The sequence below is a fragment of the Ziziphus jujuba genome, chromosome 4 (genome assembly GCF_031755915.1).
Source record: "Ziziphus jujuba cultivar Dongzao chromosome 4, ASM3175591v1".
In the NCBI taxonomy this organism is placed as follows: Eukaryota; Viridiplantae; Streptophyta; class Magnoliopsida; order Rosales; family Rhamnaceae; genus Ziziphus; species Ziziphus jujuba.
The window spans coordinates 31,876,832-31,896,564 of record NC_083382.1 but is presented as its reverse complement, the minus strand read 5'-3'; the positions used below and the strand labels follow the sequence as shown (position 1 = coordinate 31,896,564).

The window sequence follows — 19,733 nt, the reverse complement described above, 5'->3', positions numbered from 1 at the left end:
AAAGGCCTTCCTCACCAACAAGTTCCTCAGCCAGGAAGAGATTTCTCTTGTGAAGCCCTTGAGTGACTCTGAAATCTCCATGAAGCCATACATACATATATATATATATATATACAAGTCCTTTCTGAGTTGGGTCTACTTAGGATGTTAAATTTAAAGCAACTATAAACATGGCAGGTCCTTGTATAAACCATATCTAATGAAATTTCAGAATTTTTTGTTTCTGCTTTTAGAATCAAATACAATTAATCCCAAAAATAAGCTCGTTTTGATTTTAATACAAAAGTGGGATATTAGTGGAGCCACGTATAATAACCTGGTCTTGAATCAAACTAAACCATCAGCTCAACCTTGAATACAACCCATCTTTTCGAATGAGCTCTGCATGGTCACCTACCTGCACAATCATAGTAAAACCCATAATTTATATGAGTTAGTTAATGTCAAACCCTTGTATGGTAACTGCTTTTCAATATATTCTCAGCCAAAGAAAAAAAAAAATTCTAGTGTTGAATACAGAGTAACCTCTATAACACGGCCACTGTCCATTACAACAATTCTGTCAGCATTTCTTATAGTTGAGAGCCTACAAAAGATTAATGCACCATGAATGTAAATAATCACAGCATCATGATAAAGAACAGAAGTTGCCAGAACGAGAAACTTACCTATGTGCTATGATAATGACTGTTCGTTTTGCTTTAATATCATTTTTGAATTCATGAAGGACCCCCTAAAAGAGTATCAGAAACAATGAGCACTCATAGTGCTACATGGTTTTTCTACTTTTTTCTTTCTTTTTTTTTCTTTTTTTTTTTTTTTTTTTTTTTTAAGGTTAAAAAAGTTAACGAATATGTGAAAACTTGAAAATTATAACTTGACATAATCTTCACTTTGGGAATCAAGGGCACTGGTGGCTTCATCAAGGATCAAGATTGAAGGGTTTCTAAGAATTGCCCTAGCAATAGCAATCCGTTGCTTTTGTCCTCCACTAAGTAGATTGTCATCAACAAGGGTTTCGTAGCCATTAGCAAGAGACAAGATGAAGTCATGAGCATAGGCAAGCTTTGCTGCCTGTTCTATATCTTCTTGTTTAATGTTTCCTCTGCAACCATATTTAATATACGACTTGATATCCATATGAAACAGATGGGGTTCCTGTCTAACATGAGAATATAAATAGTGATTGGATAGAGAGTTTCAAGTATATTTTCCAGGGCACATATTCTAACCTGCTCAACAAAACCAATTTTTTCTCTCAGCCATTGGATATCCAAATCTCTAAGAGGAAAGCCATCAACTAAATCTGCAACTTCATAGGCAGTTTTTGCTTAGGATCCCCATAATTCATGTATAAGCAGTTGAAATCTCCAAATGGAGCATAATTTTTCTCTATACTTACGAGCACATGAGCTTGGGAAAAGTTCTACAGCGCAAGATATGCAAACCAGAAAATAAAGATCACAAAAACTTTTCCTTCCATTCCATGTATAATTCATTTTATTTCAAAGAGCTGAATAAGATTATATGTATCTTACCTGTCCATTAATTGGCTCATATAGATGAAGCAAAAGATAGGTTAAAGTGCTTTTTCCACCACCACTCGGACCGACCTTGCCAAAATTTACATGCACAGTCAATCCTTAAATTTTTGAATAATGATAAGGGAAAGTAAAGATACTTACAATTGCAACCACTTCATTTGGATGTATAGAAAGGTTTACACGATCTAGAACAGGAACCTGTTTAAACAAGCAAAAAAACAAGTCCTTAACAAGTCCCACAAAGGAAAAAACTAAGTTACTTGAAAGGACCAAGCGAAATGTTTTTAACATGAAAATTATTACAAAACATTTTTAAAGCACAATAAAAGAGACGTACTTTTATCGTCGTAGGATAGTAAAATGATATATTCAAAAATTGGATATGTCCCAGTAAACTCTGAAAGCAGGATGCACCATTATTGATAACTACATCAGAACAGAAAAACCATTATGCTTCGCTATCATGAGATGTGAGCCTGCCTTTTGAAGAGAACTGGTCACTGGGCAGAAGTCCATTAACTGGAGAAACTTTTCACTCGCTCCGACCGACTGTAGTAATGATGATACATTGTCTGTCACCCTCCAGGTTAAGACATACTTAGTTAGTTGCTCAGCCGAGATATGACCACTCAGCATTGACATTTCCCCAAAAAGAACTGCAAGAAACCTGTAAAATATAAATTTGACATAGTAGAACTCAAATCACAAAAGTGAATGATTGAAACAGTGGATCCAAATCAGACAAAGAAAGGATTTTTCAAGAGTAACCTTTAAATTACGTTGTATCAACTAAAAAAAAGCCATACCTGCACTTAATGGTAAAGGGAATTAAAACTCAGATTCCAGATTCCATAAGCTACACTTTCTCGCATGTTTATGGAAGCTAATTTGTCCAGCCACTGCTTGAACCTAATCATCATATGAGTTGGGTTACATTGTCACAGTAGATGACTGCTTGTGGAACATGCTCACTAAGACAAACTTCAATGGGAAATTAAAAGTAAAGAAAAATCAGTGCCTTCCAAGTTCTTTTCTTTCTGCTCCATAAACCAGAACGATTCTCATCAAAGAAAGCGCTTCTTGTGCAACCTACATTTAAAAAGGTAGAAATAAAATGACAACACAAAATTTTTCTAATGATAAAAGCTACAGACCAATTTGGAACAGAATTCTAGCCTATACTTCGTTGGCACCAGCAGTGAAATCTTGGGTCACCTTTGCAGCTTTCTTCTGGTACCTACCAAACAAAGCAAGATCAAAAGACTTGAGAAATACAAACTAGAACAACAGTTCAAAATAATCTAAACTATCAAATAAATGCATGAAGTTCAAATATGATACAGATGCTTACTTGCCATAAACAACAAAAATTGCAGATAACAGAGAGCATATCAACAATGCAGATAATGCAAGAGGCCAAGATAGCATAAAAAGATTGATCAATGCCCCAGTTCCCTAACCATAAAGTTCAACCATAACTTAAATTATCTCCATTGAGGGCAATTTCAATAAACATAAATATCAAGAAGAATTACAACCTGAAGAACATTCCTTAAGATTAAATTAACGTTATTTCCAATAATATCAGACAGCCGTTGACAATCTGCCCCCAGCCTGCTTGTCAATTCACCAACCCCTTCTCTGTCGAAAAAGTTGATATCCTACATCAAAGGAATCACCCAAAATAGAGTGTTAGAGTAAAATAAGATACATCAAAACTATTCTGCTAAACGTAACTCAGCTTGAGAAATGCACTAGACGCTTCAAATGTTGGAGTAGCAACACAAAGCACAAACCTGAGAGATAATAGTAGAATATACAGTTTCTCTAAGGCGCCTGACCTGCAAGTATGATAATGAAGAAATTTGGCAACAATAAGAGGACATAACACATGGATGATAGACCCATAACAAGTTACCTATATATCACACGACTTAAATACAGATTAAACGAGTTAAAACTGCTTAAAGCAAGTTGGAATAGCAATTATTATATGCTATTCATGATGTGTATCCTAAAGATGTAGTTTTCCATTTATCAGATTATTAGTAATCATCAACTAAATGTTTTGGAAGCGTCTACAGCATTGGGAGATTGATTCATTATTGTTTTTTTATGTTTTTAAAGAAGGGATTGGGGGAGGGACTCACCAAGATGGTATTTGCAACAGCAAAACAGCCACTTCGAAGGCCATTAAGATTCAAATGACAAATAATAATCAAAAAACCATATTAAATAGCTAAACATTTTTAAGCAGACTTGTAAATTATAATGTATTTAATGAATTAACCATTTCCGATAGTCACTGAGATAAATACGCATATTATTTTTTAAAAAACAAAGGCATAAAAGAATGTGAAATTAAAATTTAAACTCATTAATAAAATGGTAGATATATTGATCTTTAATGGTTCTAAAAAAATTATCACTCATATTGCTATTAGAAATTGAATTATAAGATTCAACCTGCATATCCCTGACGTGAAACACAAAATAACTAATAACTGCGATTTCCTAGTGAACACGGTGGTCTCCCCATTCTGTGAGGAAAATTTAGAGACTGTCAATATACTTGGCATCGAAATCTCTGAAAGCTGAGGCATGAAAGAACACGTATTAAAAAAGAGAAATAACATCGAACTAGAATTGTATTTAATCCAGTCGTTACCAATCTGAAAAAAGCACTCAAAATTAGTATCAAAAGATTGAAGAACAACGCACCGCAGCGATTATTAAAGCACCAACAAAGATAACCCATCTATCATCTTCGAACAATTTACACAATCGACGAAGAGCGAACAGAAGCGTAACGGTTTCGCTACTTGCTCTTCCTCGGCCTCGCATAAACTCCACCAACTACTTCCCGGCATTACCGACCCAACAAATTCAACCCATTTCTGAATAATCCCCAATAACCGAATAGTTTTATCTCAGTCTTCTTCTTCTTTTGCTCTCGGTGCAAATAATCCACCCACGAGAGCATGATTTTCGAACCGGAAACGATGGCGTTTGGATGCGACGCGTAGAACTGGAAACTGGGATTTGGTTTTGGGATTGAACATTGATTCTCTGGAGCTGTGGGTGGTAGGAGTTTTTCTGCGTGGTAGATATGGGGTGCAGAGAGAGCGAAGGTTTGAGAGGGAGATGGCCATGAAAGAGAGATTGAATTTGTTCAATTAGGGACCTGAAGAAGGTTGTTTCAGTAAATTCGACGGAGTGAAAGAGAGATGGCGAGGTTTGGAGCCTCGGCCCCCTCCGATCCATAAACGCAAACTGCGTCGATGACGAGGCGTACTATTTTATTTACTTGGTTTTTTTTTTTTTGGGGGGGCTTTTTCCTCTGTTTTCCATTTTTTGTAGCTTTCTTTAGCGCGATGGAGCGGGTGATAAACGTTCCAATCGGATTTTTATTTTTATTTTTTTTCCCCTGATCAAGTCTTGTTAATTACCAAGTAATTATTTTGTATACCAAAAGTTTTCAAATTTTTAATTGAGCAAAACTTTTTTCTGCACATTAAGAAAATATATATTTATGAAATTTTTAAAGTGAAAAAAAAATTAATCTGTTGCATATTATTGATTGGAGATTCATTAGTGTTTTGCTCAATCAAAAATTGTTACATTATCAGATGTGGCTATATGAATAGGATCATTTCTTGATAAGTGGATGGTTGGTTGATACTCTCAGTCAATAATTCTAGTATAATTATTTCGTCTTTATTTGCTAACGAATTACAGAATACATTCATATGTGAATTGTAAATGGAAAAATACATGCTAATTCCAATTCATAAACAAGAATAATACAACGACAAGGACAGCATATTCATAATATGTTGAGCATTGATGATGGCACAAAAAGCTAATTAAAATTGCAATCAACACTATTAATGATAACACATGCTGCGCATTGATGATGGCACAAAAAGCTAATTAAAATTACGATCAACACTATTGATGATAACACTATAGAGGAAGAATTGGTGCTAAGATGAAAGATAGCAGTCTGGAAACAATCATCACAAATAAAGAAGCTGATAAAATAAAATAAAACCATCCAAAAGATGGAACGATGATCTACAATAGTAACAAAGACGAAAGAACACCACAAAAGAGGCTAATATTTGCCATAGTTCTCGCATAATGTGAGTTGGGACAGTAGAGTAGTATTATCATTGCAATAGCATAAATATGGATAGTAGTGATGAAGGTTAACATAGTTCCAAAGTTTGTATCAAAAGGAGAGAGTTTCTGAATTGAACTTGAGTTGAAAGAGGATAATCAACGTACCTATATGAAATATGAAGATTTGATGTGATATTATAATTGCACTCTCCTTTTGCTGTCTGATCATAAAAAATATATAAACATTTTTAGAACAAATAAACAAAACAAAAATAGTGGCAAAAATTAAAAAACTCAAATAAAGTGGCTTTACTTTTTGTCAGGGGCAACATCCGACATTGAGGTTGGGTCAACTAAGTAAAGATGTGTGTGTGTGCGATTTATCACAAAAGAGGCTAATATTTGCCATTGTTCTCGCATAATGTGAGTTGGTATGGTGGAGTAGTATTATCATCGCAATAGCATAAATATGGATAGTAGTGATGAAGGTTAACATAGTTTCAAAGTTTGTATCAAAAGGAGGACAGTTTCTGAATTGAATTTGAGTTGAAGGATGATAACTAATGTACCTATATCAAATATGAAAATTTGATATGATATTATAATTGCAGTCTCCTTTTATTGCGTGATCATAAAAAATATATAAACATTTTTAGAACAAATAAACAAAACAAAAATAGTGGCAAAAATTGAAGGTTAACATAGTTTTAGAGTTTGTATCAAAAGGAGAGACAGTTTCTGAATTGAACTTGAGTTGAAGGAGGATAACCAACGTACCTATATAAAAAAAAAAAAAAAAAAGATTTGATGTGATATTATAATTGCAGTCTCCTATTGTTGCTTAATCATAAAAAATATATAAACATTTTTAGAACAAATAAACAAAACAAAAATAGTGGCAAAAATTGAAGGTTAACATAGTTTCAGAGTTTGTATCAAAAAGAGAGACAGTTTCTGAATTGAACTTGAGTTGAAGGAGGATAACCAACATACCTATATAAAAAAAAAAAAAAAAAAAAGATTTGATGTGATATTATAATTGCACTCTAAAATAAAAAACTCAGATAAAGTGGCTTTACTTTTTGTCAAGGGCAACCTCAAGGTTGGGTCAACTCAAGTAAAGATATTTCAGGCTTTTGAAGCTTGCATTTTTAGAAATTATATTTTTTTCGCTTGAGGTTTCCTTATATTTTTATACCATATTACTTTTGTGTTGTAATAATGTTACTGCAAGTTATATTAATTCTTGACAAAGCACATTATTTTACCATGTGGGATTAATCTGTAGCAATCAATTAAAAGCCTTGGATATTACCAAAAAAAAATTTAAAAAGTTTCGGTGATTAATATTAGCACAATGTGTAATAAAACTTCCTATGCTTGCATATTATATGGTCAATATAATTCTCACGGTATACTTTTATTATATTTATCAAAGAAAAAGAAATACAAATATAGCTTTATTGTATATATTAAAAAAGGGATATGTCAATCCACTTTCTTTTTTTGGAGTTCTAACTTCTGACCAGGGAAATAAAAGTCAACGAAACTGTCGAGATATCGCCAATACTTTCGGTTGTTGACCACCTTTGACATCGATAGGGGAGGAAGAATTCTGGAGTTCTAACTTCTGACCAGGGAAACAAAAGTCAACGAAATTGTCGAGATATCGCCGATACTTTCGGTTGCCGACCACCTTTGACACCGATAGGGGAGGATGAAGTTTCTTTCCTGGGTGCCGCCAATTTATCGTCAGAATTGAAGAAAGTCGACAAAATCATCTAATGTCAATAAGGGTTTCAATTTTTTGGTGGATACGGTGGAAATGATGTGGAGAAACCGACGGATTGTCAGTAGTTGCCATTGAAAATTTCTGGGAGATCTCCGTGGGACTGGGTGTGTGTGTTTGTTTTATGAGAGAGAGAGAAGAGTGTAGTAGAAGAGCTGTCCGAATAGGTGAAGAAGAAGTAGGAAAAAAGAAAGAGAATGAGTGGGAGAGAGATGCCACCAGAGAGAGAGAGAGAGAGAGAAAGAGAGGGAGGAAAAAGACGAAGGGAAAAGAGAAAGAAGAACAAAGGAGAAGAAAAAAATCTTTTTTCCTAAGCAGGGGAAAAAGGAAAAAGAAAAAAAAAATAATATAAAATAATAATATGATAATATTATATTGGACATCTTCATATGCTCAAATATCCAACTTATTAATTGGACGGCTAAGTTGTAGTTATGAATTTTTTTAGAAAATCTAAAGTTTTTAAAGATTGCAGGATTATAGCATCTCAATACACATCCCTCTCTTTATCTTTTTGTCCACTCTTTTCGTGTTTAATTTGATTTTATTTATTCAAAAATAATAAATAAATAAATAAATAACATTATTAGTTTTTCTAGTTGTATAATATATAGGATTTTAGTATATATACATAATTGGATAAGTATTTTATTATCATTGTATTCTAATTATTATATTTTTTATATTATTTTACTATACTAATGATCTTATATATAAAAGTTATATTCTAAATTAAATATTTACAGTTTCCATAATTTTATCGACATTTCCATCAATATTGATATTTTCATTGATATTTTCATAAAATCATACCTTCGATATTTCCGTCGATACCGATATTTTCATCATTGCTTCTGACTTGGTCTAAACCAAAAGTATAATTAAAAAAAAAATTGATTAAAAAAAAATCGACATGTTTCCAAGTTGTCCAAGGAGACACGTTACATGAGGCTCAACCTTCTAGTCCTATGGTCAAGTGGGTGCAAGGAAGAAAAAGTCGAAGAAGTCGTCGAGATATCGCCGACAATGTCAAGTATCGTCGACCACTGACAACGATCGAAGGGGGAAGAAGTTTCCGTCAATGATGTTGTCGAAAAGTCGTTGGTGTCGTTCAATGTCATCGTTGTCAGAAGAAGTCGCTGAAATTAATGGAAAGCCGGTGAAATTTCATGGGGAATTAAGGAAAAAAAAAAAAGAAAAAAGACAAGAGTGATGTTTTCAAGTGGGCAATCGGTCTATTGCAATGATGACGGTTTTCTGTTTTTGGTCAAAAGAAAGGGTGTGAGGTGTGGAGAGAGAAAGGAAGAAGAAGTGGAGAAAAACCCCAAAAAAAAAAAAAAAATCTGGGAAGAAAAGAAAGAATGTAGAAGGAGAAGAAGAAGATGCTCACGCTGCCCCCTGTAATAAGAAAAATCTTTTGTCTTTTCTTTGATAAAATAAAATGATTATCACTAATATATTTAATTTAATTTATATTTTATAATATATTATTTTATTGGTATGGTATATTTTAAAACTTTTCAACACAAATTAATAGTTTTGTTAAATTTTTTAATCAACTCAATTACTTTTTTATCCCATTTCAATTAAATTTAATAAAAATTAATCAAAGATAATGGATATTTTAAAATTATTTCAAATTATATGATATTTTTTAAAATATAGGTAAAATATAAGGATCTATATAATATTAATTTTTTTTAATACACTTATATATTCTATTTAAAATTTTAAACAAAAATCATTGAAAAAATTTAAATAAATATTATTTGTTAATAAATACTATATTATCCAACCATCAACACTTTTTATATCCCTTTTCACTTAAACTTCAATAGGCAAAATTTTTAAATATGCTCTTGATTAATGGTAAAAAAATTTTTGAACATTGGTATAAGAAATTAAAAGATTTTTGAAAAAGTAAATATCTATATAATTTTTTTTTCGTTTAGTTTTTCACCCATTTTTAAATCTAATTTTTGTTGTAAAAAAAGCAGAGAATATTTCTTTAATATAATTTTTTTTGCTAACAAATATTTCTCTAATATAATTGAAAAATGTATACTTTTTGTTTTAATTAAAAATGATATACTTGTTGTTGGATAATTCAATTAGCACAATTAAGATAAAGTATTTGTATAGTTGGCATTTATTATTTGTATTATCAAAAAAAATTTTATATTTTGGTATTAATAAATACTGTATTTTTTTTATTTACAATAATTGTTAATATTTATGGATTATTTTATTATCATTCTATTATAATTATTGTATGTTTATATTATTTTACTATATTAATTATTTTATATATAAAAATCTGTATTCTAAATGAAATATTTACAATTTTTATAATTTTATCTATATTTCCATCGATATCGATATGTCTATCGATATTTTTATAAAATTATATTCTCGACATTTTCATCGATATCGATATTTTAATCACTGAGTGGATGATACATGTTAACCATATTATAGGTTCGAGAAAAGGCAAGCACCAAACAACCAGGAGACATGTTAAATGAGAGGAAAGCCTTTATTTATTTATTTACAGAAAGTGACAATTTTATAGCAAGCCTTAATTTTTTTGTCAACATTCTTTTTTTTTTTTTTTTGGCTAAATCATTGTTGGCCAAAATGATATATATATATATATATATATATATATGTATCCCATATATTTTTACCTTTTTTACTTAAGAGACTGTTAAAAAAAATTTTGACAATTGCTATCTCATATTATTAAATATATGAAAACCACACACAAATAGCGTAAGTAAGTACTTAGGTGTTACTCATCTAATCAATTATTTTAATTTTTTATATAATTTTTAAAAAACTTCTTTAGAGCAATGCTACAAATACTAAAATATTTATCAAAGTTTTTTATAAAATAATATATGTTAAATTATTATTAATTGATATATTCATATAATTTAAATATAAAAAAGTGAATCTTTAAATAAATAAGTGTATTAAAAAATTAATTAAATGCTATCATATTATATGTCATATTATTTAGTAAGTAGATTTACTGAATATTTGAGTAGGTTCAGCATTATTGTTTTAAAAAAATTTAGCATTATTATTTTAAAAAAACCATCACATGTATAAAGAGTGATTACCTTAACCAAGATTTTAGTTGAACTATCCCCGTTGGTAACTAAACCGTACAAATTGGATAAACAATAGTTATAAGGAGACAACCTCTCAAATTATTTAAGTAACTTCAATTCTTGAAGTGAAAATTGAAAGTAGCCTCAAAAGTTCTTTAAAAATAAAAAACATTTTTGTATAATAAAAAACATCTTTATATTTAGAGAGTTAAACTTTAAAATATCCTCTAACAACACTTTTGATATCACATTCTTTATTTTTATTTTTTCAATAAACATTTATTGTTATGTTTCTTTTTCTCTTTTTTTTTTTACCAGAATTTTTTTTAATTATTTTGTTATTTTCCTCCATTTTTCTTTATAGATCTTACCAAATATTTTTCAATTAAAATATATTCACATAGTGATCTTGAAATTTGATAATTATTAAATAATAAATAATATTTTTGACTTTCTAATCTACATTTTAAAAAGTTAAAATACATAATAGGAGGTTATTTATATATATTAGCTTTTCAAAATTAAGATATAAAAAATTTATTGGGGATGCTCTGAGACTAACCTAGAAGAAAGCGAAAACCAAGAGACATGTGTATGTCATACAACTTGAATGAGGAAGATATAATGTTACGTGGGAGCTCATTCTGCTAACTTCTTACCAAAAACTCATCGTTTCACTTTATCTTCCCATTGTTTTCTCTATTGCCCTTTTGATTATAAGTTGCTAGAGTTTTGTGTTTGTTTTCTCCCATTGATTTTTGTTTTGGATTTTATTTTTGAAGGATCTAAAAATAGAGGCAAAAAATAATAGTAGGCATTTGAGTCCTAAAGGAAAGAGAGGAGTGAGGGAGAAAGAAAGAGATTACATGCCTTATCAAGCATGGATAATAGTTTGACCTTCCATCTGTGATGCTCAATTCTATTAGTGACTGACAAAAAAGAAAAATATACCAAAAAAGAATAGTGGGCGTATTATAAAAAACCCATATGAATTGACCAAAAGCCCCTCATTCTCCTAATGCAGTGAAACCTTGAAGAGAAATGGATGGATTAGGAAGAAGCACGTGGAGAGTAGAGGAAGTTGCAATAGTCGGTGGATGACGTGAGGCGATCTTGGCTGCAGATTCATAAGAAAAAGCTGCATGGCAGCGGCTGACATTAATGCTTTGAATTTGACGGTGTTGATGATGATGATGCTAAGCTATAGATTGGATAACAATTTAAGTGGTTACATTAACATAATTCAAAAACGATTTGAAATTGGATCAATTTATTTAATATGATTATTAAACATATCAAAATTAAAAATATAATTATTAATAAAATTATTTTATATTACTTTTAGAGAAATAATATTAGATTTATCATATATATATATATATACATATATCTATATCTATATATTTAACTATTTTATGATATTATTATATTATCATATTATATGTTTATATTAGTATAAATTTGTAACTATGATTATATGATTTTAAGTATATATTTTAATTTAGGATTAATTAATGATTAAATTATTTTTATTTTATATGAAATTATGAATTTAAATAAGTTAATTTATTTAATTTGATAAATTTTGTATAAACAGGTCAATTTAGTATAAATGAATCAATTTTGTGTAAAAGAATCAATTTTATGTAAACGAGTTAATTTCGTGTAAACTGGTTGTATTGATCCAAATTGACTCATTTAATAAACAGGTTACACGGGTTGTATTAAGTTACCTGTTTATTAAACAGATCATGTTGGAATTGAAAAATTCTGATGCAATTAATAAAAAAGTTGTATTCGTGTTAATAATTTAGATATAATTAATAAACGGGATTAACACAAATCCAGTACAGTGACAAAAGTTGCCACCCCTAGCTTTAGGGGTGGGAAAAACTTGAACTAGACTGACCAAACATTAGTTCGGTTTGATTTGGTTTTACATTTATTGATTGGGTTAGTTCAGTTCAATATATTAAAAAATCGAGGTATTCAGTTATTGTTGCAGGCTGCATGAAATTTCACTAAATCTAGCCGACACTGAATCGATGCCTTACTTATTGCAACTTAAACATTTTATTTTGTATATTAAATATAGTATATAAAACATATATTAAAAATTATTTTTATTAAAATTATGTACACCCTTAGATTTTCCCCATTTAATCCCCACTTCAAGCTAGCATGCCCCACAGATGATTGAGCAGCTCTTCCTATCAATCGAAACAGACAGATCTGCAAATAAAGTATGCTATGGAATGAGAAGAAGCAAACTCTTGCTAAGGCAATAGTTCACGGCTTGTCTGGTTAGCTAAGGTCTGTCTACACAGCATTCATCCAGACAAGCCCATTAGCTTTTCGAGTAGAGAAAGGTGGAAAATCTTTTCTACGAGGGCAATCATTGAGTTAAAAAACGTGTATATAATATGTAAATACCTCGTCAATACCATATCTCAAAACAGGAGAAGTAAACTGATCGTACATGTCGATACCACTCCTAATGCCCACAGGCAATGCCACCAAGCAAGTAAGCACTAATGATAATCCCATGGCCACAAGGCACAATTTCATTGCCAGCCAGCCACCACCAAATCACGATGCAAACGTCCTTAGTCCTCATCGCCAGCTGCCTTTGTCGGAGATTCAGTGCACACAGTCCGTCCTTTTTAGTGGACAAACTTCTTTTGCAAGTAAATGAGTATTTTTTTACTTGCTATAGGATTGGAAAAAAGCAAGAAAATGAATGAAATTGCAATTTGGGATGCTTAATAAAGACTGATGAATTGTGAATATTGTGAGAATTCGAGATCAATTGAGCTAAGTTTTACTTATCTTTGGAAAATTGTAGAGAATTATAAGATGTTGTTGAATTTCCATGTGTTCTAGTATATAGGTTAAGGTTACCACATACTGCTGCTGAAGATTTTTTAACTTTTTATTTGTTCTAGTTCTTTCTCATTAGAACAATTGCCCAATTGAACCTTTGAACTCTACCTACCTAAAGGGTCAATCTGTATAAAAGTTTGATTAATGAAAAAATAAAATATCACTGTTATTTTCTTATTATATTGTTGTTTGTTTCTTGGTGAAAGCTGGATTCTTTGCTCATAAGATTTTCTCATAAGCATTTTTTTCCCAAGCTTAAAAAATTATGTATATATGTGTTTTTTTTGTTTTTTTGTTTTTTTTTTTTCAGTAGTTTATATATAATATAAAAGAGAAATGCAAGGGAGGAAGTGAAAAAGCTGAGAGAAAAATCCAGTTTATAAAATAAAATCAGAAAAAGATGAGAGTGGCAGTGATAAGTGGAGTAGTGGTCTGGTTTCTTCTTGTATTAGAAGGAAGATTACTTGGGAGGCCATGCCAAGATTGTAACCTTTGATGATATCTCATTCTGGGAGAAGCTGGAAATGGAATGAAAGCGTAAAAAAGTTGGCATTTGAATGGCTAGTCTTCAACATTAGATTAGTGTTTTAGTATACAATGTTTTTGTATATCTTCTTGAATTGGTTTAGAGCAACTAGCTAATACCCACCAATTCCCAAACCATTTAGAAAAATGTTCACGGTGACATTGAGCAAGTGATAATCTGTCATTTTTTATTTCTTTGTAATCTATGAACTACTGGTTTCGTGGAATTCTGTGGATCTGATTGTTTTGGTGTGTATTCAAGCTAAGTTGTGACTTGCAAAATGCATACTAGATGGAGTTTAGTTTGTGGATGTATATTGTATGTTCATTCTAACGTCATTCAAACGATGTCATTTTCTTGGAAATAAACGAAAACCTACCATTTCATAACAGATTCGTTTTCTTAAATTGCTCGTTTATTTACTCATAGTGTCAGTTTGGCATAGTTTCTTTATATTAGCAGAAGAAAAAAAAAATTCATCCATAAAAATCATAATTTAGATAGGTAAACTGAATTATTTAGAGTTTTCAAAGAAAGTGAAAATTAATAATGAGAATGGAGAAATTTTAGGAAGAGACTTTGAAAATGAAAATTAATAATGAGAATGGAGAAATTTTAGGAAGAGACTTTGAAAGTTAATTTTTTAAATTTACAACTGAGATCCTTAACAAAAGGCGTTATTGTCCTGTGGGCAAGTCCACTCCACTCGTAGTATCAAAAAAGAGGACAAAAGGGGTTATTTTTTTGTGCAGATAACAAGGGTTATGAACTTATTATTATTATTATAAATTATTTATTGCAACAAATAACAAGGATTATGAACTTACTATAGATTATTGAAGAAAGAAAAAAAAAAAAAAAATCTATTAGATTAAGCACGGGCCCTGCTTCTTATTAGAAATCAAGTTCAATAAACCTATTATTGTCCAGCCCAACCTAAGCAGTACATCTTTGGGCCCATACACGCTTCGACCTTCCTTCAGCATTCGGTTGGACTTGGTCCCTGAGCCTCCTGAAATGGACTAAGACCGAGAAAGAGACTGCCAGTTATTACACCAAAAACAATTGCGTAGAATTCTGTTTGTGCGGCACAGGAACGGCAGCTGAAGAAGCTGACTTTCTGCAGCAATTTCTCAGTAACAAATGGCCGAAAGGGAAGCTCCGAGAACCAAACAACGACCCATCGTTCGTTTGGGTATCTTCTTCATCTCACACAGCCTCCTCTTCAGGTACTCTTTCTTCTTTTTTATTTGTATTTTGTTAATTTTCTTAATTGACGGAGATCCAATTTTTAATTTGGAGCTGGAAATATTCTGATTAGACCTGGGATTTTTCCTCCTGCTTTTTGGGTGCTTTCAGCGTTGTTTGCTGTACTGCTGGAGTTTTAGCTCTTTTGCTACTTCCGGTTCTTGCCAAGAACACTTACATATCCGAAAATGCCCTCATGCCAGGTCAATTTCAATTCCTTGTAAAAACCATAAAAAAATAAAAATAAAACAAAAACCAACGTGCAGTTAAAGTTTGCTTAACTGTGGTGATTGTTTTGAATTTTATTTTTAATGTTAACTTGAACAGGTTCTGGGAATCCCATGCTCTCCAGTCAGGATGTACCAGAGGCAAATAAATTGGTGAAGGACGTAATTGCTCTCAATTCCAAATCTCGAGGTGCAGGAATGTATGTGCTTCCTTATTCGGTTTAATTCTATGAATTCTAATTTAACCGCGTCAATTTTGTATCGGCAGTATGAGACAATGCTAGTTCCTTTTTTAAGAAAATTACTTTAAAATAGTTTTATGGCTCTAGCACTGAATAATACTTTATAAGATGTTAGGAAATTTTCTAAATTTTTATATGATTATTACTGGACATGCATATATGTATATATATATATATATATATAGATAAGGGTACCCACCTCTAAGATTGTTGAACAATAAGATTGAAGTTAGCTTGGCCTTCTAAGTATCTAGATCAACTTGTCGTAGCCAAGCTCATGTATCTAGGAGATTTGATGTGAGTTGAAGTGGGTTTCTCTTTACATGCTTTGGAAATTTGGTTAAACAAACTCAATGTTTCTTTTTAATTCTTTCTCCGTATTGCTGATGTATGTCAAAGGTGTTATTGCTGTTAATTAGTGCATTAGAGATTCTAATACGTTGTTATTCAACTTGCTCAAGACATCTAGCAAAATAGTTGCAGGAAATTATATGTACTTTGCACTATGGGACCTCTCCTATTTCCTGGGACATTTTTTGTGTTCTCTGTTGCAAATGCGTTTTTATTGCTTCCCTTAGCTTGACTTAATAAAGTAGATAGCCTAGGAAAAGAAGAAATCCTATGCAGGTATGTTCTTACTTGGTTCTCTCTTAAATCTTTTGATTCAGAGAGAGGCAAAGACTGATAGCACAGTATATGTCAGACTTGGGTGCCGAAGTTAACTATCACAAGTTCCGGCCTCAAGCGGTTCAGTTTCATCCACTGCATTTTTTTTCTAGTCCAGATTCTGGAATAACTGAACAGAATGTCAGTTGTTCATCATATGGTACCAATGTTGTTGGAATAATAAGAGCACCACGTGGTGATGGGAAGGAAGCAATTGTCCTTGTAACACCTTACAATTCAGCGAAAATTAATCAGGGCGAGGCTTTTTCCTTGGGCATTGCATACTCGGTATTTTCCTTGCTCACCCGAGTCACTTGGCTGGCCAAGGATATTATTTGGCTGGTTGCTGATTCCCAGCATGGAGAATATGCAGCAGTTGCTGCATGGCTAAGAGAATATCACACACCAGTTTTTACCAGATTGCGCACAGCAGATGCAGAAATATGTCTTGAAATCAATAATGTGCATGAAGTGAAAGAGAGCCCAATTGCTGAAAGAAAGATATATGATGAATTTCGACGTGCTGGGACTATGGCTGCAGCCCTTGTCATTAAGGTTGTGGATAAAAAGGAACAATTTGAGGACAGCCTTAGCATCTATGCCGAGGCATCAAATGGGCAGATGCCAAACCTTGACCTCATCAATATTGTGAACTATTTAGCCGTACATAGGCAAGGGTTGCGGGCAAAGGTGGACAAGATGTGGTCTGTACTCGACTCCAAATGGCTAAAGATTTTGGGAGAATTATTTGAATCAGCAGGACAAGTGGCTAGATCCTTAAACCCCCAATGGAAATTTGGTATTCCAGCAGCTGATTATGTTGAAGGCACTGCTACGCTTGCAAGTTCATTGTATAACCAGGTGGTTCTACTTTTCATTTTTTAATTTCTTCTTTCATTCTTTGCCTATTGATCAAAATCGAGGAACAGGAGATAAGTGTTTTATCACTTATCTGATGGTCAAGTTTATGTTTACATATGTGTTTTTCCTGACATTAGGCTTTGGGTGTTCCCACTGGTCCACATGGTGCTTTTCGTGATTACCAAGTCGATGCAATAACTTTGGAAATTTCATCCAGAGCTTCTTTTGATAGCAAGAACAGGAGAAATGAGTTTCTTTTGAGATGTGGCCGGTAAGTGCTTAACTATATCTCTTTCCATTACTGTTGTGACTTGCTTTTTTGACCATTGAACACTGTCTACTATTTGTTATGCAAGTGAACAATTCAAAATGAACAGCTTGAGTGGTTTGGAAATTTTTTATGGTAAATCATAATAAAAATTTCTGTGGCTGGTGAAAAAAACCCTGTGTTAACATCCTCAAAAGTTGTTTTTTGTGTCATTTTGGTTAGCTGGCTGAAGAATATTCCCTCGCTGATGCAGGTTAATTGAAGGAGTCATACGCTCAGTAAACAACCTTCTCGAGAAGTTCCACCAGTCATTCTTTCTATACCTATTAACATCTCCTGGTAAATTTGTATCGGTAGGAGTCTACATGATTGCTTTTGCACTTCTTGTTGCACCGCTTCCTATGGTTGCAGCATCTCTCTATGCTGATGCTAACAACTTGGATTCTGTACAAAAAGATGAACCCACATCTTCAACCAGCGTTGCCGATGAGCCTGGCATTACTCTCAGATCATGGAAATGGATTAATGCTGCAAAGAAAGTTTTTGTTGTTCACTTGTGGGGTTCAGTTGTTTCATTATTCCCCTATTTAATCGATCAAATACCCAACTGCTCCCCAACGAGAAGCTTTCTTCTTTGGGTTCTGTTTTCAACGCTCAGCTTTTTAATCATGTTTGTGATTTTGGCTTCTCCATTTTCTCATTCTTTTGCATCACCACTTCATGTAGGGGAATGGGCTATCTTGAAATCAGTGACTATCTCAGTTGCCTTCATTGGTTTATGTCTCATGTCAGTCATTAACTTCTCTACAGCAGAAATTGGAGGTTTACTTATTGTCCCAATGTGTTTGCTGGCTCATCCCTTGAAGCTTGATCTTAGAGATCTGAGTTTAAAAACCTTTTCAAGAGTATCTTGTAATCTTGTTTTGGGGTTTATAGGATTTCCACCAGCAACATTTATGATTTTGAAAGGTGGATTTGAAGGTTTTAGCAGCATTGATGTTGGTGATTTCTGGAATTGGTTGGAGTCTCTTTGGGCTTGGAACAGTGCTACTTACCTTTTTATAGGTATGGTTCACCTGCCATGCTGGTTATTATGCGTTCACATTTTATTTCATCATTGTTGACACGTCTTAGTCGATTTTTCCATGTACTATTGGTTGGTTGGACCTGCAAATCAGAGGATCAATGGCACTATTTTGTATGTTGATGCTATGTCTTATCTGATTTTCAATCTGAGTATTGGCTAGTACTAGAATGATATGTTTTGAAGCCTGTGGTGGTTTTTGGTTTTTTTCATCTTTGGAAGCGTTTGATCAACGTACACTTATTCTCCAGCAAGTGTGAGGTCGTAAAGTTACTGCGTATCTTTTTGTATATCATATGGTTACGCAGACACTTTCTATGGAGGGAATAAGAAGAGTTCTCATGGCACATAGAAAAGGCAATTGCTTGTAGCAGCAAATATAAAAGTACAAATAAAAATAAATAAACAAAAATAAAAATAAGAAGATGATTGAAGTAAAAGAGACTGATGAAGACAGGTTGCCTTGTTGACGTAGTTCATGCCCCTATCAGAATGATTTCTTTTTCTCTCTAACATTATCAAAGAAGATGCTATAAATTTGGACGTCATATTCCCACATCCACTCAAAAGGGTAAGGAACCTAAAGCCTTATAGAAGTTATATGGCTGTGATTGAAAAATTTGTATCAAAAGTTTCTGGTTTTTAGGTTTTATCATCCTTTTGTATTGATTGGTGAAGTATTAAAGCAGCCAGTTGGACAACACTGCCAGCTTCCTAGTGTTGTGGTTGTGGTGCTTTAAGCGTGACCTTACCATTTGCTTTCTAAATCAAAGTGTTTTTTTTTTTTTTGGGTCATTATTGTATGATTAAGAAAACTGAGGATGAATCTAATCATGATAATCGAGAATGATTTGGCCTGATGTTTGCCCTACCAGTTATCTATCATGGGATTATTAGAGAGTAGCTCTTGATATTTGCCTTACCAATGATTTTGTTTTCTGCATAAACAGAGATATAAAGAAGTACTTAAAAGAGAAAATTAACATATAACTTATATATATATATATATATAAAGGGTAATTAATGCCTAAACTACAGAAGTTTGTGCTTTGTATCTTGGGGTCCAAGTCCCCAGACGATAGGCAACGCAACAGTGACAATAATTTAAAAAAAAGGCAAAAAAGGAAAGCGATGGCTAGGTAGGTGTGGTCAAA

General features: G+C 32.4%; 2 protein-coding genes across 3 annotated transcripts; one reads left to right on the top strand and one right to left on the bottom strand.

Annotated features, from left to right (window-relative positions):
- Positions 1 to 152: 152 nt before the first annotated feature.
- On the bottom strand, positions 153 to 4,898 carry LOC112488835 (ABC transporter B family member 26, chloroplastic). The gene is given in 19 exon segments (XM_060816552.1): positions 153 to 397; positions 526 to 586; positions 669 to 733; positions 850 to 1,158; positions 1,233 to 1,305; positions 1,537 to 1,613; positions 1,686 to 1,742; positions 1,882 to 1,949; positions 2,019 to 2,051; positions 2,054 to 2,211; positions 2,346 to 2,453; positions 2,563 to 2,633; positions 2,727 to 2,781; positions 2,896 to 2,999; positions 3,083 to 3,205; positions 3,341 to 3,385; positions 3,695 to 3,725; positions 4,011 to 4,138; positions 4,266 to 4,898. Coding segments are annotated over 19 exon segments (1,746 nt in total). The 5' UTR covers positions 4,389 to 4,898; the 3' UTR covers positions 153 to 340.
- A 10,120-nt stretch (positions 4,899 to 15,018) lies between these two features.
- Positions 15,019 to 18,791, top strand: LOC107403819 (uncharacterized). Of its 2 annotated transcripts, XM_048466938.2 has the most exons (7): positions 15,019 to 15,212; positions 15,343 to 15,434; positions 15,559 to 15,658; positions 16,369 to 17,227; positions 17,365 to 17,498; positions 17,749 to 18,560; positions 18,674 to 18,791. In XM_048466938.2, exons 1-7 carry the CDS (start codon positions 15,127 to 15,129, stop codon positions 18,700 to 18,702), a joined length of 2,112 nt encoding a protein of 703 aa, XP_048322895.2. In that variant the 5' UTR covers positions 15,019 to 15,126; the 3' UTR covers positions 18,703 to 18,791. The 2 variants fall into 2 exon arrangements, with proteins under 2 accessions (XP_048322895.2, XP_048322894.2); XM_048466937.2 differs by having other exon boundaries at positions 17,749 to 18,707.
- Positions 18,792 to 19,733: the final 942 nt, after the last annotated feature.